This window comes from Podarcis liolepis (genome assembly GCF_965112155.1).
Source record: "Podarcis liolepis genome assembly, chromosome: 13".
Classification (NCBI taxonomy): Eukaryota; Metazoa; Chordata; class Lepidosauria; order Squamata; family Lacertidae; genus Podarcis; species Podarcis liolepis.
In genome coordinates, this window is record NC_139573.1 from 55,724,039 (window position 1) to 55,747,775 (window position 23,737).

The following is a 23,737-nucleotide window of genomic DNA, read 5'->3' on the forward strand; positions in this document are numbered from 1 at the left end:
TGAAAAGCAACCAGTGGAGCAAATAAAAATAAAATGGAAATAAAACCTGTGTGGCTCTCTGCCATAAGATGAAATATGGGAAGAGGCAGCAGACTCCCTTAAGAACAGGGCTGCAAATCTGTAGTCATTTGCCTGGACATAAACCCTGTTGAACTCAATTGTGATTTCCTGCTCAAACAGGCAAGCGATTGCACTGAAAAATAAGGACATGGTTGCTTATACAACAGCCTTTATTTTAATTTTATATTTCATAAAATTTATACACCACTTGATTGTAGAAAACAACAACCTCAAAGCAGTTTGCAAAAAGATAAATCAAGAAAAAACAATACATTAAAACATACAAAAAGTTAAAATTACTAAAACATTAAACTACACCTCAAGCATCTGGGTAGACTTGCCTAAAAATGGATGCTTTCAGCAGGTGCCAAAAAGTGTTCAGTGAAGCGTGCAGTGCTGGATTTCAATAGGCAGAGAGTTCCAAAGTGCAGGTGCTGCAAATGCAGAACTGGTATTCTGTGGCACCTGCAGCAGTACCAGTTCTGCCAGTCAAAGTGGGCACATGGGGTAAGGTAGTTGATTAACTTTAGGCATAGTGAAGTCAAAATGCCTTTTTACTATTTTCTGCCATGTTGGGATCTGAACCCAACTACAAGTTATTATTTATTTAATTTGTTAGTTGCTTTCTTATTATTGTTTATTGAATTTATTATTTATTGAATTTCCGGTGGTCTCGGGGCGGCTTTGTCTTGCCTGGGGGACCCAAAGTGATTTAACAAGCAGTTAGTTGCGAAACAGCTTCTGCATCTAGTACTTCCCCCCCCCCTTTAGTTACAGAAAAGAACTGGCAACAATAGTAATATAGGAAGCAAGAAAACCATAAACGGAAGGGGGGAAAACCTAAACTAAATAATGGCCCTCCCTTCAAATTCAAATATAACAATACTCAGGGAGGACCACTGCTTTTGCAACAGGTGGCAGGAATTGGTAAAGGTAAAGGACCCCTGGACGGCTAAGTCCAGTCAATGGTGACTATGGGGTTATGACGCTCATCTCGTTTCAGGCTGAGGGAGACGGCATTTGTCCACAGATGGCTTTCTGGGTCATGTGGCCAGCACAGTGGCGTAGCGTGGGTTGTCAGCACCCGGGGCAAGGCAAGTAATTTGCGCCCCCTAACCCGTGGATTTGCACCCCCTAACCCATGGATTTGTGCCCCCTAACCCGTGGATTTGCGCCCCCTAACCCTAACCCCCAGATGTTGCGCCCGGTGTGGCCGGCCCCCCCTGCACCCCCCACGCTACGCCACTGGGCCAGCAGGACTAAACCACTTCTGGTGCAACGAAACACCGTGAGGGAAACCAGGGCACACAGAAACGCTGTTTACCTTCCTGCCACAGCAGTATATCTATTTATCTACTTGTGCTGGTGTGCTTTTGAACTGCTAGGCTGGCAGAAGCTGGGCAGAAGAACAAGAACTCAAACCTGTCACGCACATTCCAGCCGCCAACCTTCTGATCACAGCGCCACCAGCATCCCAAAGAAGTGTTCCCTGACCGGGAATCGAACCGGTGCCGCAGTGGTGAGAGCGCCGAATCCTAAGCACTACTAGACCACCAGGGAATTAGTGACAGGCTGGCAGCCAGGAGGGAGCTCCCGCGCCTGCTCATTGCAGCTGGCGCATCGCGCAGCCGCTGTTTCATTGGCTGTCCTCGTTGAACACACCCCTTTTTAAAAAAAACCCTGCTCCGTTTCCTTGATTGGCTCGCGCAGGTAGCATTGGGGGCGGGCGAAACCCTCCTTTCCTTCCACCCCATTGGCTGCAACTCCGCCCCCTCCGTCCCCTTCCCCCTCCCCCTCCTCCCTCCCGCGGCGCCTCCCTCCTCAGCCTCCGCCATGTACCGCTCGCTCCGCTCCCTCCAGCGCCTGAGTTGCGCCCGGGGCGCCGCCGTCCACGCGCGCCAGAGGGGCCCGACGACCTGCAGCCGCCACGCGCAGCCACGGAGGATGGTGAGCCGCGCCCGCCCCCCCCCGCTGCGCGCGCAATGGAGGGAGGGAGGGAGGGAGGCGCAAGGGCGTCAGAGGTGACCTTTGCCGGCCTCTGGCGGGACAGGCGCCTCCTGCGCGGCTGAGGGGAAGAGGCGGCGGAGGATCGGGCCCCTTCCCGCCTCCCGCCTTTGTGGGCCTGACGCGGCCTCAGGATTCCCTCCCTCTCTCCACATATATAAATTGGCTTTTATTATTAGCGCTTTCGCATTCCTGCCCCGACCTTTTTCTCCCTCCCAGGAGCTCCGGGGGGGCGTGGGGGCTCCCCGCCATTTACCCCCCCCAACAACCCTGCGAGGGAGGCCGGGCTGAGAGGAAGGCCGTGCGGGATTCCAACCCGCGTCCGCCCCCGCTGCTTGGTTCAAGTGGCGTCCTGGGCGAGGACAACATTTGACGGCCCCTCCCTCAAATATCCCTCATTTTCGCAATAATTCATTTTGGTACAGCTGCTTTTTCAAATGTTCAGTGTTGCTGTTTTGCGCCCCTTTGCGTGGGAACCGCCAGCAGCAGCGTCCCCAATCCAGCGCTGCTCCCCTCCTTAGGATGCCAAGCACTCTGAATTGGGAAGAGGGAGGCTTGCCTCCAAGTAAAGATGAATATGAAAGTGCCTTGTTTTTAAGGGCCTGCAGTGGTGGCGGCTGTTAACCACCCAAGGTTCACAACATAAAAACACACAAAACTACATTACATGGGACAGTGGTACCTCGGGTCACAGACGCTTCAGGTTACAGACTCCGCTAACCCAGAAATATTACCTCGGGTTAAGAACTTTGCTTCAGGATGAGAACAGAAATCGTGCTCCAGCAGCAGTGGGAGGCCCCATTAGCTAAAGTGGTGTTAAGAAGATTTTCAGGTTAAGAACGGACCTCCAGAAGGAATTAAGTTCTTAACCCGAGGTACCACTGTATTTGTAACCTTTGTTTCTTAGGGAATGTGAGTGGGATTGGGCTGCGTGAGTGTGAGCTGCTTCAAGTCTCACTTCATCCCACTACTACAAGAATATTTCTGGTGTTTGCTGGACCAAAGCGCCCATCACCCTCAACCTTTAGCCATGCTGGCGGTTGCAGGCAGGTCACCTGCTCCTGCACCTGCTGCTTTGGGGCTGCTGGTCCTTCCCCTGCTGTGAAGTTCTTCCAGGCACAAGCCTCTGTTGTCCCTTGGCCCCAAGGCTGGTGGTTCACCCAAGTGAACTGTGACATTATTCTGGCCAGGAATGCAGTAGGGGTATGGGCTCCCTTAAAAAGCAGAATATTCTGTACCCCCTTAAAAAGATACAGAAGCTCTGATTTTCCTCCCCTCCCTGTTTGTGGGGGTTTCTTCTGGTCACCTGTGTTAATGGTAATGTTATAATTGCCTCTGAGCAACTTAACTTGAAGTAGGGTGAGCCCCTTAGGTGGTAGAACTAGGAAAAATTCACTACTGTATATTAATATTCTGGTACGCCATGTAAAATGAAATATTTTATTAAAAACCAATTTAGTAAAGTACAATTGTATTTATTTAATACTTATATTTTAAGATGAGAATACCATACATGGAATGAATTTTAAGGAAATGAAGCATAGAAAATTTAACATTCTGATTTTAAGCAGAGCAGTGCATTCAATTTTTTTATAATAATCTAAAAAAGTTAACTACAGCTTTGAAACTGCCCAGTTTGAATGGGATTGTATCCATTCATTGTGTTAGGAATTAATTTTTGAAGTGATGTATTTCTGAAAATTGATCTCCCCCCCCCCCCCCGCCACACAAGGTTTCCTACACTACATCACTGGGGACTGATAAGGCTAGATTCGACCTTTTGGCCACTGTTGCTCCAGCCAACTGTCAAATGAAATAACCGTTTTCATCAGTTCATCAGCATTTAATTCTTTTTGGCTATTTGTTTAGGCTGTGCATGCATACAGTTGTAGATGAGCACTTCCTGATAACTGTCCAGCAATAACATGTAACAATAACAGTAACAAATGCAGCAGTTGTTCCAGCGACTGAGTGACAGGTCACACTAGTTCTTGACATTTATTGAACATTATTTTCTGAGGGAGAGTTAGAAACTCATTACAGCATAACATTCTGATCTTCTAAGCTAAATAGGCTACTTAAGATGCTATTTTAAAAATCCCTTTACATTAACTTGGTTGTAGGAAATGGGAGTCTTTTGAAAGTAATTCTCCAACCTCTGACACAAATCACTCTGGACAAGTCTGTGGCTTGTGTCTCTTCCCTTTTCTTGATGTCTCTCCTCCACCCCAACACACATTCCCATGACTTAGTAATAGTGTGACATTTTCCCAGGGTTTCTGAAATAACAATATTGCATTTAGAAATGTGCCTTAAAACTGTGTGACTTTATAGCAGTGTTGAAGATATATCACTAAATATATGCTATGACACATTTACTATGGCTTAATATATTGAACATATATGATGAGTATTCTGTCACTACTATTCTGTTTCTTTAAAGCTAAGCTATATATCATAAATGAGCCAGAGATAACTCTTCCTTTGTTTGCAGTAAGAGGTCTGTTTCTCACTATCTGATACTAGTCCAGTATTGATTGATATTTTTACTGTAGAGCAGTGAGAAAAATTATTTCCCAAAAAAATAATGATTCAAAATCCTGCTAATTATTATTATTAAATTACAGTGGTACCTCGGGTTAAGTACTTACCGTATTTTTCGCCCCATAGGATGCACCGGCCCATAGGACGCATCAAGTTTTTTGGGGGGAAATAAAGAAAAAAAAATTTATTTTCCCCCCAGGCGCTTGTGGGGCAGGCAGCGGGGAGAAGCGCTCTTCTCCCCGCCGTCAGCCTCCAAACCACTTCGGGAGACAGCGGGATGGCGGCATTCCGCCTCCCTCTGTCCCCCGACCTTGTGGGGCTGGCGCTGGGGCTCTCCTGAAGCCTGGAGAGTGAGAGGGGTTGGTGCGCACCAACCCCTCTCGCTCTCCAGATTTCAGTGAAAGCCTGCATTCGCCCCATAAGACGCACCCACATTTCCCCTTCATTTTTGGAGGGGGAAAAGTGCGTCTTATAGGGCGAAAAATACGGTGATTCGTTCCAGAGGTCCATTCTTAACGTGAAACTGTACTTAACCTGAAGCACCACTTTAGCTAATGGGGCCTTTTGCTGCTGCCGTGCTGCCGGAGCACAGTTTCTGTTCTCATCCTGAAGCAAAGTTCTTAACCTGAGGTACTATTTCTGGGTACTATTTCTGGGTTAGCGGAGTCTGTAACCTGAAGCGTACCACTGTATTTGAAAGTTAAACTTACAACAATTGCATTTTCCAATAAACCTTGCTAATCTCATGTAATTTGTGATGCAATCTTTTACGTCACAACAGTTAATATTTAAAAGGGAAAAGTACAAATATGGTTAAGTTTTTTGACCTCTGAACTGTATCTTGGCAAAAAGGCACAATGGAGAAACATGTCTGTTTGGTATTGTTATCGGAGTTTGAGAACAGCAAATTGTAAGAACTTCATAGTAAAATCTGTGGCTGAGAGGTAAAACAATTCTACAAACCTATATGCATGATCAGTTGTCCCTGTGAAAGTGTGTACTACTTGAGATAACCTGATCAGAATGGTCCATCCCAAAGACTGGTGGATCCAGCTGAATTTTGGACATCTCTATGGAATTTCTCTTCTTGTCATGCTTTCGACTTGTTCAGCCTGAGAAATGTGGACAGGATTTCTGGGTATGTGTTGCTGATCACATGCTTTGCTTGAGCTTTCCTATCCTGCCTAACTAAAATGACTAGAGTGGAGCAGGATGTCTAGGCAGCGGAAATGATGCAAACCTTATTAAGTAACACAGATCCCTGGGAAGAGAGATTGAGTTGTAGCTCTGTGTAGGGAATAGTGCTCTCCTAACAGCTCTCTGTTCATGTTTTATTTGTGGTCAAGGACAGTTTTTAACTCTTTCATTTGTACAGTTGTAAATTTTCAGAACATATTTTGTATAGCCAGCCATCCAGCTATATCTGTATCTTACTGTGTTTGATTCCTTTGCTATGGTTTGTGGCTGACGCAAATAAAGATTTTATCTATCTCTCTGCACACTAAACAAAGTACATTTCCCAGGAATCAGAATTATTTGGGGGAAAGCCATGAAGGTTTAAAGTGATATGATACTGCTTTAAATATATAGAGCAGATGTGGCCTGCATATCATTAAATTAAAAAATATATATTTCTGAAGACTGAAAGAAAAATGTGCCCCACTTTCAAGGCTGTCTCCTGTACATAAGATTGTTACTGCTCAATTATTGTTCAAACAGAATCACATTACTAGACGTATTTTTTGGCAGAAATAAAATGTTCTAACGGTGAACTCTTCCATTACCTGGCTAGGATCCATAGAATTGTTTGTGCGAGGCCCTTGCTCTTCTGTCCTAGGATAATTGCTGACTCCCCACCCCCTTTGAACCCATGATATAATCACCAACTACTTCTGAACCTCCCATCAATTTCAAAATCAGATTCCCATGCAGCTGGGGAGGGTGCTTTTGGACTTTACATCTAAATACTTCCCTATTGGGCTCAGCGAACTAGTTTGATCACAGAACTCTGGCTCCTAGCAGCAGAAGTTTTCTTTTTGGTTCTGCTTCTGCCCATTGATCCACAGAATTTGAACCATGGTGTGTATTATGACCCCGGTGCCTTTTCTGATAAGATACTTTTAAAAACAGTAACTTTCTGGCATTCTGTGCTAACATTTAAGTGTTTCTATTGTTACTAGGAGAGCGGTCTCTTCATTTTAACTCTTGATTTTTTTCCCTTCCTCAGGCCAGTCAGGACTCATTTAGAATAGAATATGATACCTTTGGTGAACTCAAAGTTCCAAATGACAAGTATTACGGTGCACAGACTGTGAGATCCACAATGAATTTTAAGATTGGTGGAGCAACAGAACGGATGCCAGTGAGTAATTCAAAGTTGAATTTATTCTCTACAACAGGCGTGGGAGAGTCTCTGGCATGGGTCCCAACTTGGCTGGTGAGGCCATTTCCCCCTAACAATTCTCTCCCTGCCCCACACCTAACATTATATGTGACATCAGGAGTGGGGCAGGTAGAAATGCCACTGTCAAGGTAGAATTAGGTGCCTTAAAGTGCTTCCAATTGTTGCTTGGCAAAGGAGACTTGTTGTCAGTGCCGACCAGCCGATTAGCCCTTTCAGGAAGCTGGTTGCTACTGGCTACACTATGAAGTTCACCACTGAGAACTTCATAGCATGTCTGATCCCTGTGAGCTTCCTGTAAGAAGAGAAGAAGAAGAGATTGGTTTTGATGTCCCACTTTATCACTACCCTCAAAGCGAGTCTCAAAGCGGCTAACAATCTCCTTTCCCTTCCTTCCCCACAACAAACACTCTGTGAGGTGAGGCTGAGAGACTTCAGAGAAGTGTGACTAGCCCAAGGTCACCCAGCAGCTGCATGTGGAGGAGCAGGGATGCGAACCCGGTTCACCAGATTACGAGTCTACCGCTCTTAAACACTGCACCACACTGGCTCTCCACACTGTAAGCACTCGGTGCTCTCAGGAAGCTCTCTCGGATCTGCACTTGCATCGCTACTGTAAGCACAAGGGGAAGCACCTGACATGATTATGGTATCAAGATGATTGACAGGTGGTATACCCTGGCCAGCTGTCATAATTATCTGTGAACTGTTAATCCTGTTTCTTGCCAGTGCTCTAAAGGCAAGCTTGGTGTCTCGTGCAGTATAATATCACTTAGAACTGAAAGAGGTTGATTTTTGACAAAAATCTACTATTTTGAAAGTTGAGACTGATGGGGGAATGTGTTGCCCTAGTATGTTTTCGTACTGGTTAATAATATGTTTTTGATTCACACATAACTGCAACAATTTTGGGTCCCATCAACAGAGTACAATGTGGGAAGGGATAAGAATGCCTGGCTGTATCAATTGGGCTTGTTTAGAAGGAAATAATGCAAGTAAAGTGGCTTCCTCTATTTTATGTGCATGTACAATGTCACCATTCTTATTTTTGAAAATCTTAGGTCCAAGTAATAAGAGCTTTTGGTATCCTAAAGCGAGCAGCTGCTGAAGTAAATCAGGATTATGGCCTGGAGCCCAAGATTGCCAATGCCATCGTGAAGGCAGCAGATGAGGTAATATTTTAATATAAAAGCTCTGCATAATTGAACCAGGATTGATGTACTGAATTCTTTGCAGATATTTTCTTGTCTTCTCAAAATGATAATACCTCATCAGCCTGAGATGCAAATAATGTTCCCATTGGTCAGAATGTTTGGTGCTGCCCAATGTCAGTTGCATTATACTTGTCACAGACACTATGCAAAGTGGCAAAGAGTGAGGCAGGCTCCTTGAAACAGCTTCGTAACTAGTTAAAAAACTCTTGTCAGGCTCCTTCCAGTATCATTGTTTCGTGTAAACATTCTTTATGGTAGTGTTTAAATATTTTTTTGACTAGTACTTTCCTTATGCTAAAATTAGTCTGAAACAGTTAAGACAGCAGAAAAACCTATCTAGATTGGATCATTCTTCTCATCCTGCTTTATTTAAGATATTTTGCAGAGGTATGTGATGATATAAGGTTTGCATGACTCCTTTGAGGAAGCATGTAGTGTGGTGTAAACACACCTCATCACAGAAACTGAATGTTTTAAGTGTACAATATGGATTTTAAACCTAGAGCTTTAAAGGTTATTTAGTGTCTGTTCAATGTTATCTCATTTAGTAGTTCAGTAGTGTTTCATATAAATTGATGGCACTGTAAAACAATGTGTAACAATGATAAATGTGTTTTTGTAGGTATCTGAAGGTAAATTGAACGATCATTTTCCTCTAGTGGTGTGGCAAACTGGATCTGGAACACAGACGAACATGAATGTTAATGAAGTCATCAGTAATAGAGCCATTGAGATACTGGGAGGTAAACTGGGGAGCAAGGACCCAGTGCATCCGAACGACCATGTTAATAAAAGCCAGGTCACTATGTGCTCCTTCCAAATATTCTTGCTGTGTATTTACATTACATATTATCTACTAAAAGGTCAAAATATTTATTTATCAAATGGGTTTTGTTTGATTAGGTGCCAGGTGTTTCAAAGGGGGGAAATATCACTTCAGTTGTTGGCATGCTGCCTACGACCAAAACATTCTTGAACAAAAATAAACTATGAAATGTGGCATCTGATCTTTAAAACTTATCAGATGATTGTTTGCTTGGGATGCTGGGATGCTTTGTGTTGCTGCATATAAACAGTGATAAGGGAATCACTAATTGATTGCTACATCCGAATGTCACATACTGTTTGTACATAAAATCATCCCCTTTTTACCTATATGGAATTTCTTTCCATTAATTGACCTATACTGTGTCAAGCTTGGGACTCTTACGATTTGTGTTCCTGATTTTGGCATCATAAATAGGAGAAAGTGTCCTTTTTACATGCTTTTGAGTGTTTTCCTACATTGAGCAGTAAAAGAGATGTTCAGATAACAAGCATCATGTGTTTGCATCTTCTCAGAGCTCAAATGACACGTTTCCAACAGCAATGCACATTGCTGCTGCACAAGAAGTTCATGAAGTGCTGTTGCCGGGGCTGCAGAAGCTTCAGGATGCCCTTGATGCCAAGTCAAAAGAATTTTCCAAAATTATTAAAATTGGGCGTACCCATACACAGGATGCAGTTCCCCTTACCCTTGGGCAGGTAAAAAAAAACATTTTGACAGTTTAATATTGTATGAAAGTTCTATTTTTCTCTTGGAAGGAGTGGGGGGGGACTCATTGCAAACATTAAATTTGTTTCCAGTCAAAAGGCATATCTTTGACTGGTGATAAGTGGCTCATTTATGTTAAATTCTCACATGGAATGATAATCTGGAGAATAATATGATCTTGTTTGGCTATCCCTCTTTTTTCCCCTCCTTTGAAGGAATTCAGTGCTTACGTGCAACAAGTCAAATATGGAATCGCTAGGATCAAATCAGCCATGCCAAGGGTCTATGAGCTGGCAGCTGGTGGCACTGCTGTTGGCACAGGACTGAATACAAGAATTGGTTTTGCTGAGAAGGTGGCTGCTAAGGTGGCTGCACTTACAAGTAAGGGAGGACATGAAGGAAACTTCTGATAGCCTCTTAGAGAACTGAAGTATAATTGTCAGAGGAAATAACAAAGCAGAAGAAATGGGACAGTAACTGCCTTTTTTAGAAAGAAAAAGCAGTGCTATATTCTGTAGGCCCTTCTCTCCATGTTTCATCTACCTAAGCTTATTTGTACATTGGAGTTCTGCTGTACCAAAGGCAGCTGGTGACTGGATTTATCAGCCTGCCATTTCCTGCATCAACAAGGTTATGAACAGATAAAGCTTGAACTATATTCTTCAAATGGACCATCCAAAGATTTTAAACTGCTGGGGGAGGGCATAGGAGCATAACACCCCGGTTTCCAGCATTAGATTTAATGTAGGTAATTAGATATTTTGTATTTAATAAACGGTTTTCTTTTGCCCATTAATTATTAGCCTGGGAGCCCTTGGAGATAAGAGTACCTAACTTTGTTTATAGATATCTGCCCAGAGCTGATATTAACGTGAACGGTCGATATAAAATGTTTTTGTTTTTTTAAGAGTACTTGAGCTATCAGTATGTGCATTAAATGCAAGAGTCGATGGATGGGATGCTCATGTATATATATATATATATATATCATTCTTTCATTAGACTTGCCCTTCATTACTGCTCCAAACAAATTTGAAGCCCTTGCTGCTCATGATGCCCTGGTTGAACTGAGTGGGGCAATGAATACCGTGGCTTGCAGCCTGATGAAGATAGCTAATGACATCCGTTTCCTGGGTTCTGGACCTCGATCTGGTTTGGGGGAGCTAATCTTGCCTGAAAATGAACCTGGAAGCAGTATTATGCCAGGTACAATGTGTTTTTTGTTTTGTGTTAATAAGTAATGAGCTAGCATCTTTGACCATACATTTTAATTACAACTTTACATATTTTTCAGTTTTTGCCTTCAAATATATATGTAAGCAGTACTGTTTTTTGCTGCCAATGTATGTGTCAGGGATGATATGTGGGTGGTAGCCGAGATAACAACCTGGGACTCCAGCCAGCTTTTACAAGATTTATTAAGTCCAAAAACTATGTACAGTCCAGAGCTCTTAAAAGCACGTCTTCCTCAGTCGCTATCAGATGCCGGAAGTGGCTCTTGTCTTTTCCGTTTCCAGCATAGAAACTTCCTGAACCCCCCACTTTTCCTCCTCTCCCTACATAAAAATCCAAACTTTGGAGGCTGTTCCTTTCTCTCTGTTTCCGTGTTTCCTGACAGCTCTTCCTCCTCTTCTCTCTCGGAGGAAGTGCAGCTGCTCATTAAAGGAGGTGGCTCCCTGTACATTCCGATCTCTCCCCCTTCTCAGCCAACAGATCCCTGACAGTATGGAAACAGGGTGGAGCAGTCTGTACTGACACAAAAAAATTATATAGAACTTTTGCTCTTGAATATCAAGATCATTTGGAAAAACTGTGGCAACAGATTATTCATGAGTAGTAGATGATATTATTGTGTCTTCAATAATTCTGGCAGATGTTCCAACATTTAGAACCATATCAGGTTTGTATTTTTGCACAATTTATTCTAGTTGCAGACTGCTAACATAACTTGCATATTGCATAAATTGCTTGTATTGAATTCAAGTGAGGACTGATTTACATTTGGCAGGCACACAGTATTTTATCTTATGGTAATTGTTTTTCTCAAATTATTGCTGTAATTAGATCTGCCTTTGAAACCATGCCATTTGGAGCTATTTGCTTTCAGTAGAATCTTCAGTGTTCTATCATCTACATAAATGTGCCCCAGGTTCTGTATGATCACATCCAGGGTTGGGGTTTTTTTGGTACTATTTCTTTTAAATAATACTTTAGTAGCTCATTTGTAAGAGTTCCCTTTAAGAGAATAAATGAATGGTTTTTTAAGAGTTGGAGAGATACTAATTTGAGGTCTTTTTCTTCTCTTCTCTCCCTCCTTGCTTTTTACAGGAAAAGTGAATCCTACTCAGTGTGAGGCCATAACCATGGTGGCAGCTCAGGTGATGGGGAATCATGTTGCTGTTACAGTAGGAGGCAGCTGTGGCCACTTTGAGCTGAACGTCTTTAAACCCATGATTGTACGTTTGAAGTTCTAATTACATGACGTAGATGTCATATTTTAGCGCATGGTTAGAGGGGCTTCATAATTGTAATTAGTGGGTAATTGAGTTTTGCTGGAGTCGCATCTTATGCACAAGCTCATTTTAATTTTGGGCCCTAGCATTGCATTACAGGAGTGGCTAGCCTGAAAGCCTTATCTTACCATTTAAAAGAAATTTTTGGCTACTTCCATGGGATCCCGATGCCTGCATTGTTGACTTCCTCCCCTCCCAATCTTCCTTGGTTCTAGTGTGTGGATAAGTGGAAATGACCGCAGGCTATGGATGTGGAAAGGGGGTCTTTCCTGCTGAACAAGTCTTAGATCCTGTGAATTCAAGGCCTCCCCTGCCACATCCCCAGAACTTCCCATGTTGGAACCTAATGCCAGCTACTGCCAGAGGAAATTGGCACATGCCCACTAAGCTTTCCACAAGCGGGGGGGGGGGGGATTTCTGCGGTAATGGCTATGCTATGGGAGGGACACTTCCATGCAATCCTAACCCCTTCCAACTCTGTGGATCTGGGAGCTAGGGTTGTTCCAAAAAAACTTACGGATGTAAAAATTTTAAACTTGGTTATTATTTTGTCAAGCTGCAATTCTGGAGTCCTTGTCAAATAAACCACAAACCAGTTGCTTTCACTATAGGCTTCTTAAAATACCAGCTACTGAGATTCCATATCCAGTTGTGTTAAAAGGGTTAAATATTGCCGTCTTGACTTTTATTGAACAGAAAGTGAAAATGTTGTATAGCAGCTAGTCTTCTAAACCAGTGATTTTTAATTGTATTTTAATATTTCATTTAGATTAAAAATGTGCTACACTCTGCACGACTCTTAGGAGATGCCTCTGTTTCTTTCACTGACAATTGCGTGACTGGAATACAAGCCAACACAGAGAGGATCAACAAACTAATGAGTGAGTCGCTCATGCTGGTGACTGCCCTTAATCCCCACATAGGTAAGTGTCTAACACATGCCAGTCTTGACTCATGTGAAGTGCTTAAAATGAACCTAGTTACCTGCTTGAGCAGATTTCCAGAGACCTGGAATGCTGGCCTTGGTACGTCTGTAAGGGAAGGAGGGTAGGTTAGGGTCCAGTGGGAAATGTAAAGACTACACATAGAAATGTCATAAAAGGGGGAAGAGCATTAATTGTGCCACACTTCCCAGAGCTTTAGTTAACACAACTGTTTCACTATTTGAATTCTAATCTAACACCCAGATACTGATTGCAAAAAAGGAGAGGAACATAACAGTGTGCTGGCCTGGAACATGAGAAGCTGCCATATAGCTAGTCAGACCTTCAGTCCATCTAGTTCAGTAATGGGCTCCCCTGACTGGCAGTGGCTGACTGAACCTGCATGAAGCTGATGCTCCACTGCTGAGCTATGACAGCTGTTCTTGCTTAGAAGCTGCAACATTAATATACAGTACTTTGTAATTGGTGTGATGTTGACTGCTCAGAGACAATCTTCTTTGGAGTGGAGGCCCAAATGAATGTATTGATAGATAAAGGGCTGTCACTGAAATAGCAACGCTGTCTCAGGCTCTCTCCTCTTCCACTAGGGATTCAGTGTGCATTACGCTACAGGTTTCATTGTCTGCATTTTCATGAGCAGCATCCACATGCTCCCAAGGACACAGCACAGCGGTACCTCTGGATACGAACGCTTCTGGTTGTGCACGCGTCTGGTTATGAGCTGCACTAACCCGGAAGTAGTTGCTCCCGGATGCAAACTTTGCCCTGGGAAGCAAGTGGAAATTGCATGCTGGAGGCGCACGTGCAGCGGGAGGCACACTTTTGCTAATGGCGCTTCATGTTAAGAACAGTTTCAGGATAAGAACGGACCTCCAGAACAAATTAAGTTCGTAACCAGAGGTACCACTGTAGTAGCAGTTACTGTTAGGTTTAGAAAGCAGGTGATTTCGTTTGGTTTCTCATTGACCTAAAAATTATCTCAGATGACTTTTCTTTTTACATTATGTGTGTAAAGGCTGTTCATTAAACATAAATGGAACTGACTGACTGACTTTTACATTAGGCTATGACAAGGCGGCAAAGATTGCCAAAACGGCACATAAAGAAGGGTCGACACTAAAAGAAACTGCTATCAAGCTCGGATTTCTAACATCAGAACAATTTGATCAGTGGGTAAAGCCAGAAGATATGTTGGGTCCTAAGTAACTGTGACAAATGTAGTACAAACAGAAAATAAATAAATTGTATAAAGTAAACCATTTTATCATGTGTTTCTGTTATGAAACCAGCAGTTGCATTTTGTCTGGTGGTGGGGCCTTCTATGGTAGGTATATAACTTTGTATGTACTTCAGATGTCCTGATGAAAATGCGTCTTGTTTACAGACAGCAGTGTTTTTAAAACGGTCCCTCAGATTATTGCGAAGTTGAATTTATAGGGCTGTTTGTATTCATAAAATCAGTAACATGCTAAAGTCAACATGTCTTTACTAAAAATATACACATTCATAAACACCAGCACACAGAGGTAGTTAAGCGCAGTAGAGGTTAAAACAGACACTCCTTAAAAAGCTGAATGATGTCCCCTACCCTTAGACAGGCACCAACACTGTATAGCTTGGCTTTATCCTGAAACAAGTGTTGGTGCCTGATGAACCCATAGAGGGAGGGCATTCCACAAATGGGGCACCACCACAGAGAAAGCTCTTATCATTGTTATAAATGAACTTCATCTGAGAACTCAGAAGAGCTGCCGCCTCCTTCTCCAGGTTTGTTGCTGAACTTCTACAATCAAGAGAGAGAACTATGTTTAACAATGTAAAGGTGCACTAGAAACCTGAATTGTATTTCATGTTTGCTGCAAGACAGTGATGAGCCAACCTGTGCTTTTGTCACTCATCTGCAGGACATTTACTCCATCACTGTGGGGGAGAGTGATCTCTTGGAAGATGGTGGTGGTGGTAGGGAATACAATATTGGGAGAAGAACAGCACAATACAAAGCAGGTGCCAAGGGCCGCTCTGAATATCTGCAAAGCTCCACTGCAGCACTGTGACAGCATACAAACTGCTTGATTCTACTCCATTTTCTGGCAGCCATTTTGTGACCGGCGCCCACAGCTTTTTCAAATCCTGTAACACACCCACTGTTGAAAAAGACTGGTTTACTCCCTGTGACAAAGAGGCATATTAAACATTATTTGTGGAGAGAGTGGTTAGGAAAAGCCTCAACATAATACAAGCAAAGCTCGTCCCAAGAGGCTGAGAGAGAGGATTCGGGACAGACACAAACTAGTCTGCTTGAGAGCCAAGGTGCCACAATGCTTAAAGTGTCCAGCTCTGGCCTAGGGGAGACCAGGGTTCGAATCCCCCCCCCCCACTCGGCCATCGTTAAGTTCACTGGTTTTGCCCTTGGGCCACGGCCGCTTCCTCTTCTCAGCCTAACCTACCTCACAGGGTTGTTGTGGAGGATTAAATGAGAAGGAAGGGGGGGGCAGAGAGAACCTCGAGCTCCTTGAAGAAAAATAGGGGGGGATATCTTAATGCAATAAATAATATTCTCAACAACATTCCTCGATCATTGCCAAACAGTCTCTCCCCCTCTCCATAGGTCGGATTCCCATTACAGAACTTATCCGTGTCCCACCCATGGTATTTCAATAAGGCACAACCCCGTCATTCTAGGGCTGTACAAGCAAACGGCAACACAGTAAATAAATAAGGCATATATAGTGTAAACAGAGGACCCGCCCTCCGAGCCCCTTCCCCCGAGGGCAGGGCGGGCGCGTCGCTTCGTCTGCGCGAGGCTCCTTCCTTCCGCCTTTCCTCAAGGCGTCGCTTTCGATGACGTAAAGCATCACGTGGCATCCCTGTTTGGCCCTCTTCCGCGCTTCTGATTGGCGGGCGCCGCCGGTTGCTTCCGGGTTCGGTGTTGCTGTCGGCGGCGTCGCTCTTCCCGGAGGGGCCCCCGTTGCGATCTTGCTCGTCTCGCCAAGATGAACCGCTTCTTCGGAAAGTCGAAGCCCAAGGCGCCGCCTCCCAACCTGACGGACTGCATCGGCACGGTGGGCGCCCTTGCTTCGGGGATGGGGCGGGGCTCCGTCCCGTTGCTATAGAAACCCAGCCTACAGCCTCCCCCCCACCTCGGGGTCCCGCAGGAATGATGCGGAGCCTTCGCTTTGCCAGGCCTGACAATGGGGGGGGGGAGTGAGGGGGTAGAAAGTAGATCACGGCCCCCCATCGCCAGTGGATCACCTGATCCCGACTGCTGCTTCAGGGTCTGAGCTTTCCAGAGAGATCGCAGAGCGCTAGAAGGGGTACCCAAAGGGAAGCCGCCCATTATTATTATTATTACTACTACTACTAATAATAATAATACATCTCTACTATGCCTTGTCCCCCTTACAACACAACTTATGGGTAAAAATAAGGACAACTAAAAAGAGAGAGAGAGAGAGAGAGAGAGAGAGAAGCATTAAAAAGCATTTAAACACACATACCCTGGCAGATTAACAACTTATTCTTCAAAGATTTCTGAAGGAGAGAGGGGGTCAGACTGTGCCTTGGCCAAAAGCTTGGCGGAACACCTCCATCTTGCATTCCCTGTGGAAATATGTCAAATCCCGCAGGGCCTTAGTCTCAAGGGCAGCCCCACGTAGAGTGAGTTACAGTAATCAAGCCTGGAGGTGACCGTCGCATGGATCACAGTGGCTAGGTCAGGGCGAGAGAGGTAAGGAGCCAACTGCTTAGCTTGGTAGAGATGAAAAAATGCCGCCTTTGTTATAGCTGCAGCCTGCGCCTCCATTGAAAGGGAGGTGTTGAAGATAATCAATATCTCACTGGGCGTATTCCTCCCCTTGGATGTGCCTATGTAGCTCTTTGGATCCAAGCCAAGGTCATGGCAAAGGAAGTTTGCTTGTTTACATATATAGCAACTAGATTTCTTTAAAGAGGTGAGTGAGCAGTGGTGGTCCCCACTTACCTCTTGCCCCAAGTGGCATGTGTGGTACCATTCCATGGTAGGGGGATGCTTCCAAATGTTACTTGCCTGGCTAGAGAGAGTACTGATTGTTTCGTCATTCATAACTGAACTCCCCCCCCCGCCTCTTCCTCATCTTTCCTTTTGCTAAAGGTGGATAGCAGAGCAGAGTCTATTGACAAGAAAATTTCCAGGCTTGATGCAGAACTGGTGAAATACAAAGATCAAATGAAGAAAATGAGGGAGGGGCCTGCAAAGGTAAGATGTGAACAATTTAGGGTGAGGCCACTCGAGCCATGTGACATGAAAACTAGTTTTCCAGGTTTTTAAAAATGTTGGTGAATGTCCACAATTGTCTTATCAGTGTCTGAGGCCTGTGCCATGCAGGGCTTCAAGAAATACCTAATGTGTAAGACACACTGGGTGGCCATAGGGCAGTGGCATTCTCTCTGATTTACCTCACAAGGTGGTTTTCAGGATGAAAGGAAGAAGGTGGGAAAACATAGAGGAAGGGTGGGTTCAAAAATATATATAAGTAAGTAATACTAGGGAGTTATTAGTTATTTAGCTTGCAAATTTTACTGGTTCATTGGGTAGACTTCAGCATGAAGTACATTCTCATTTGGGCTTGTAAACCTCCTTGGATGTTGGTGTGGAAAGATGGTATATAAATCTTAAAAGTAAGCAATCTTGACTTTTTAAATGTTGCACTCAGAAGTTAATCCTTGGCATTGACATCTAATTTTTACCTTTTCTCTAGAACATGGTAAAGCAGAAAGCCCTGAGAGTGTTGAAACAGAAGCGAATGTAAGTTTCATACTCTCTTCAACTTTATTTTTTGAAACGGAGTATTAATTTGAAAGGAGTGGAAACACAAGCCCTTAACTTTTGGCTTCTCTTAGTTAACTAGACTACCATTGCCACTACTCGACCATTCCCCAAGTTCTGTGGCTCATGCAGAGAATGTGGCAATAAGGAAGAGCAACCCCGCCAGCCCTAAGTTGCTATAATGGGGTGTTTCTCACACTGTGATGTTTCCTGGCTATAGTCACAGCTACCTACTTCCACTTCTAGCAGAGGCTGTGGCCTCAGTCCCAGCCAGCTGCACCATTGCCTGTTGGCAGAAAGAGAGAGAGATGTAAGTGGACACCAAGTTGGGGCATTGGAAACTCAAAATGCAGGAGCAGCCATGTTCCTTGGACATACGGAGGATAAGCAACCCATTTCACAGTTTTCAGCTTAACCTTCTTCCTTCACTGATTTGAAACTGGAGAATAAAGTTGTCTACAGTACAGTTGGTATCACCTAGTAGTATGACTGTCATAGTTAAAGGGCACATGCACTTAAAAAAACAATTTTTCCTTTCTTTGGGATCAAACTTCAGATTTCATACAGTGTTCTTGATCCACTGTCATGGGAAAAGGTGGGGTATAAATAAATATACAGTATAATAATAACAGTAATCTCTGGAATGGAGAACAGACAGCAGCTCTAGTTTGTGAGTTACCGTGACTCAGGGTCTGAAAGCTTTGTGTCTTGACCATAGGTATGAAAACCAACGAGATAACCTTGTTCAACAGTCTTTCAATATGGAGCAAGCCAATTATACCATCCAGTCTCTGAAAGATACAAAAACAACGGTAATTTTGGTTTTCATTTAAATTTTTACTTGCATTTATGTATGTGTTATAGTGGGTCTTAATATTTTACCTGGCTACTTCTCTAGGTTGATGCCATGAAACTGGGAGCGAAGGAAATGAAAAAGGCTTACAAGCAAGTAAAAATAGATCAGATTGAGGTAAGTTTCAGTGTTACATGAAAAATAATCACTGATGTTTACACTTAAATCTGAATTAGAGAACCTCTTTTATAATGCCTCTCCCTCCCTTTGGAATGTGTCTTATTTTTATATCTGTCCCAAGGAATAAATATTATCAGTAGTATTTTGTATGAGCCAAACTGTTTTTGAGGCCAAAACTTTTTGTGAGCAAAAAAGAAAGGCAAAATGCAGAATGTATATCTGAACTGCATACCAGTCAAGTTAATTAAAAAGATTTTGTTCATTTTAGGCAAATAAATAGGACCTAATGAATGCTTACCATTGTTTCACAATCAAAAAGACCTCTTACCTCCTGTCATTTGGATTTATATTTCATAATAAACTTTAGGACTTGCAAGACCAATTAGAAGATATGATGGAAGATGCTAGTGAAATTCAGGAAGCATTGGGTCGTAGTTATGGAACCCCCGAAATTGATGAGGAAGACTTGGAAGCAGGTGAGTTACAAATTAATTCCAACTGCAAAGCTAGGACGTAATGGGTTCAGGCAGATAATGCAGGCTCAATTCCAACATTGTATATAATCTAGGTCAGTGTTTTTCAACCACTGTTCCGCGGCACACTAGTGTGCCGCGAGATGTTGCCTGGTGTGCCGCGGGAAAAATTAAAAAATTCGAAAGATTTTTTTTTTTAAGTCAAATTTTCGATTGGGGCGCCGTCCCCGGAGGGAGGCGGGCGAGTCGGGCGGCGAGAGGCGGGGCGGCGACGGCGAGGAGAGGCCGCCCAGCACGGGGCTCTCGCCGTCTGCCTGCCTGGCTGCCTGCGAGCTCGGCGGGCAGCGCCTCCGTCCGCAGCACCCGCCTCGCGGCTCTCATTCCCTGCCCCTGCCAAAGCTCACCCAGCCAAGCCGCGCGCTCCTTCCTGCCTCACTTTGCTGCCTCCTCCCCCCCACCCCCAAAGCTTGGAGGTTCCCCGGCGCTGACCCGCAGGTTTGACCCCCTTCTCACACCTGTTCGCGCTCCTTGCACAGAATGGGGCGGATGGGGAGGAACGGGGCTCGCCACTGCCTCCGCTCGCCCTCCCCCCCTCCGCTGGCGGTCCCGCAATTCTTGGCTTTTTGGCGGTTGGCACAGAAGGAAGGCAAGGGGGAGGGAAAAAAATTGAAACTTACACTTTCGTGCGTCCCTCCTGGCGTGACGCTGCGCGCTGACGTCACGGGGCTGTAATGGTGGTGTGCCTCGAGATTTTTTTCATGAAACAAGTGTGCCTTTGCCCAAAAAAGGTTGGGAAACACTGATCTAGGTTAAGGACGTTTAACTTTTTTGGTTTGCAGATCATTTGCAAACTGGAGAGACTGTTTGGGGCACTACATGCACACACCACAACTGTGTACACTCCCCTCTCTGTCAGCAAGTAGGGTTTGAAAAACGTTTTCACTTTTCTCCCCAGGCCTTTTTTGTTGTTTGTGCGCAGGGGATGGTCTTCCTGGAGGTGTAGTTTGGGTAACAAATGTCAACCTTCCCTCCCTGGCTGCAACCTCCATGAAGATCATCCTCTGCAGTGATTCAGCTTGGGAAAAAAGCTTTCCGTTGGCCACAATGCAAAACCGTTTTACAGACTAATTGCGTGATCCTTTCCTTGCCTTCCCTCCTGCAACCCTCACATTGTTCCTTCTCTATTGAGATTAGGTTTGTAGGCTTGAAATATGCCTTCTGTTGTATCTTTTTTGGTGCGGAGGGAGACACATTTTCTGCAGGAGTGAATACTGTCCTCAGGAAAACTGCAGTTAGGCCTGGAAAAGTGTATTTTGTTGGCTAAAATATATGGCTTCCTTTAAACAACATATCAGCAGCCATTGGGTTGGGGGTGGGAAGAAGACCCTGCAGGAGCCTGGGAAGAACTTTGTTGGCACAGGTGTGCTCATGGGCACCTTGTCGGCGACCCCAGGATTAGTGTGATGTCCAAATTGATAAACCATTGGTGAGGTACACATGTGTCCCTTGTTACTGACTTTCAGGAAGAATCTCAAAACATTCCTGTTTACTAGGCAGTTGATGGCTGAAAGGCACTGTTCATGGCAACCCTGAGATTACCGGTTAAGGGAATCTTTAAAGTGTATTTTGTTTTAAGATGTTACATTATTGATCTTTTTGCTTTCCTGGGCTCCTTCAAGAGGGATATCAATTACGTATTAGAGTTTATGCTATCTGAGGGCAATCTCTTCAGAAATGTTCATTTTTTGTGCTGTACAATAGGTATTGAAATACTATTTCAAGTTCAGCCATCCTCAGTTTTCCTGTTAGTGATAGACATTTTGTGTCCTAACAACAATTTTAGAGCTGGAGGCACTAGGTGATGAACTTCTAGCTGATGAGGATAGCTCCTATCTGGATGAAGCTGCATCTGTTCCATCAATTCCAGAAGGAGCGCCAACTGAAGCAAAAAACAAAGTAAGTCTTCTTTCCCACCTCATATTATGCGCAATACATTTACAACAGCGTCACCAAAATCAGACCCTATAGAATACAGTGCTTGGATAGGTTTATTGCCCTCATCCTTTTCTTTCTTTCTTTTTAATTATCTTGGCGGGGGGGGGAATCATAATATATTTATTAGGAAATATATTTCTATCTTCAGTACCAATAATTAAGTGGAACATTCGAAGCTGCATTATAATGCAAGTCAGGACATTGGTCCACTTAGCTCAGTATTGCTTACACTGATTGCCAGCAGTTCTCTAGGGTGCAGGCAGGAATCTTTCCCAGCCTTAACTGGAGATACCAGACATTAAACCCTGGGACCTTTTGCATGCAAAACATGTGCTTTGAGTTATGGCCCTTTCCCAGGTAATGCATTTGATTGAGTGAACATCTGTGGGCAGTGCAATAAGGCAAACAATGTTGGCAAACAATGTTGAAGAAAACTTAACTATGGTTTGGCATGTGGTTTTATGTTGTAAACTGCCCTGTGATCGTCTTATGAAGGGTGGTATATAAATTTAATAAATAATCATTTTGCATGGTGTCGGAATTGAAAAATTAGGATTTGCAATCAGCCAGCAAGACAGAATGAGAACCCTGGTATGAAGTAAGTTTGCAAACCACAGTTTGTGGCTAGCTATAGTTTGGCACAGTGTTTGATTTGACAAGCTATCTATTGCCATCATGCCACCTCAAGGTTGCTGTACCATGGAAATAGGAGTAAACCCACAAAGCTAAGAGGCTGGAAAAATAGAAGCAGACAGGTAGCTTGAAACCATGGTTTCCCTGGAAGCTCAAATCATAGCTTGGGTTCTCAACTATGGTTAGTGCAGAGCAAAGTTCAGTGTTTGTTTAAATTGATCTTGTGCCTTAACCTTTTATGTTATGTACATTTTCTAAGTACCATTTGCTGCTTAATTTAAATTTATGACACAGTATAACACCCTGGTCCTGTATTTATATTACACCTTCACTGGGCAGACAAATGAGGCTGACTCTTTCCCCATTTATATATGAAAACAAAATGAAATATTTCTCTGGCTATCCTCAAACTAAATCTTGGTTGTATTATAGATAATCCTGTTAAATGGTGGTCTCTTGCCAGCTGTTGTCCTTCTACATTATCTTTGCCAAGCAAACATAATATCAGCCTTTGTTGCGAGCCTCCTTGAGTGTGTTAGAATGACAGTTGATGAAATATTAATAAACAAGTGGCTCCTGTGGTGTGGATGCACTGGTAGGTTCACTGTTTGCTGGTGCTGATATCGCAGGATAGAGACAGTAAGATTAACATACATATTTTATATACTTTATACTATTAACCACAATTGTTTGCTTTTCCTCTCATAGGATGGTGTACTGGTGGATGAATTTGGATTGCCGCAGATCCCTGCAACATAGCTTCTCTAGCTGAGAAGGACTGCTGCTTTTCATCTTTCTTAAGAAGACTACCATGGGTGGTGCAGATAAAGCTTTCCAGTACCACTTGATATCACTACATAACAGAATGTAGAGTGAATGAGTGACAAATTCCCCTCCTTTTGAAGACATTTTATTACTAGCTTTTGTATTAACAGCAAGAAATTGGTACAACTCTTTCCTGCAGTGGGATCTGTTCACAAGTTCTGAAATTTGGCTTCATCACTCCTGTAGTGTTGTAGTATTATTCTGAAAATTACTTTGGGCTATTTATGGTTTTCTTTGATTTATATTTCTCCGGACTACAAAGGGCACTGTGATGGTATTTCTTAGACTAACTTTATTGTGCTTGCTTTAATCATGCATATTTTCTAATAATGCTACCATTTGCCATTTATTGTGGGTATATTTGCTATAGCCCTTAAATGTAGCTGAGTAACAAATAGAAGCAAAGGAGATTACATTGTACAATCCATTTTGACCTAAATTATATACCGTTTAGGGTTCCTTGATCTCGATAGTGTTATTATTATTTTTTTAAGGTGCAGTTCCTTCTGTCTCAGTTATTGTTAAATATCAAGATGTCAACTTTTTGATGTCATTGGTCTCCAGCTGGTACAGGTGCTTGTGAAACTATGGTTTCTTCCATTTCTGCATGGGAACTATTTATGTGCTTCGGAATCCACAAATTTCAAAAAGCCTGAAGACCTTTGTCCCTCCCCATGTCTTAGTTTAAAAGCCTGGTCAGTAGCTCATTTTAATGGAGGGCCACTTTGAGGAGGGTGGGACAAGTCGGCCCCCAAGAGACAGTAAACCAGTCCCATTGTCAAAGCCACTACTCCCTCTGTGTACGTTGGTGTGGGTTGGC

The 23,737-nt window shown here is 43.6% G+C and overlaps 2 protein-coding genes and 1 long non-coding RNA gene across 9 annotated transcripts; 2 read left to right on the plus strand and 1 right to left on the minus strand.

Moving 5' to 3' along the window:
* Positions 1 to 1,852: 1,852 nt before the first annotated feature.
* On the plus strand, positions 1,853 to 14,470 carry FH (fumarate hydratase). Of its 3 annotated transcripts, none has more exons than XM_083473265.1 (10): positions 1,853 to 2,007; positions 6,836 to 6,970; positions 8,071 to 8,181; positions 8,846 to 9,022; positions 9,565 to 9,747; positions 9,973 to 10,138; positions 10,760 to 10,963; positions 12,086 to 12,213; positions 13,040 to 13,193; positions 14,278 to 14,470. In XM_083473265.1, exons 1-10 carry the CDS (start codon positions 1,894 to 1,896, stop codon positions 14,418 to 14,420), a joined length of 1,515 nt encoding a protein of 504 aa, XP_083329391.1. In that variant the 5' UTR covers positions 1,853 to 1,893; the 3' UTR covers positions 14,421 to 14,470. The 3 variants fall into 3 exon arrangements, with proteins under 3 accessions (XP_083329391.1, XP_083329392.1, XP_083329393.1); XM_083473266.1 differs by lacking the exon at positions 1,853 to 2,007 and adding an exon at positions 5,503 to 5,746; XM_083473267.1 differs by lacking the exon at positions 1,853 to 2,007 and adding an exon at positions 6,514 to 6,687.
* On the minus strand, positions 6,975 to 15,945 carry LOC310692413. 4 transcript variants are annotated; one of them, XR_014518779.1, is made up of 3 exons: positions 14,803 to 15,945; positions 13,255 to 13,301; positions 6,975 to 7,304 (listed from the first exon to the last, which is right to left on the minus strand). It is a non-coding gene; the product is annotated as an uncharacterized lncRNA (long non-coding RNA). The 4 variants fall into 4 exon arrangements; XR_014518780.1 differs by lacking the exon at positions 6,975 to 7,304 and adding an exon at positions 11,158 to 11,474; XR_014518781.1 differs by lacking the exon at positions 6,975 to 7,304 and adding an exon at positions 11,158 to 11,503.
* Positions 15,946 to 16,053: 108 nt separating this feature from the next.
* Positions 16,054 to 23,381, plus strand: CHMP5 (charged multivesicular body protein 5). Of its 2 annotated transcripts, XM_083473375.1 has the most exons (8): positions 16,054 to 16,276; positions 17,344 to 17,448; positions 17,951 to 17,997; positions 18,737 to 18,830; positions 18,917 to 18,988; positions 19,359 to 19,467; positions 21,308 to 21,420; positions 22,801 to 23,381. In XM_083473375.1, exons 1-8 carry the CDS (start codon positions 16,208 to 16,210, stop codon positions 22,849 to 22,851), a joined length of 660 nt encoding a protein of 219 aa, XP_083329501.1. In that variant the 5' UTR covers positions 16,054 to 16,207; the 3' UTR covers positions 22,852 to 23,381. The 2 variants fall into 2 exon arrangements, 1 of the variants encoding a protein (XP_083329501.1); XR_014518759.1 differs by lacking the exon at positions 22,801 to 23,381 and having other exon boundaries at positions 16,098 to 16,276; positions 19,359 to 19,559; positions 20,273 to 21,420.
* The last annotated feature ends 356 nt before the right edge of the window (positions 23,382 to 23,737 follow it).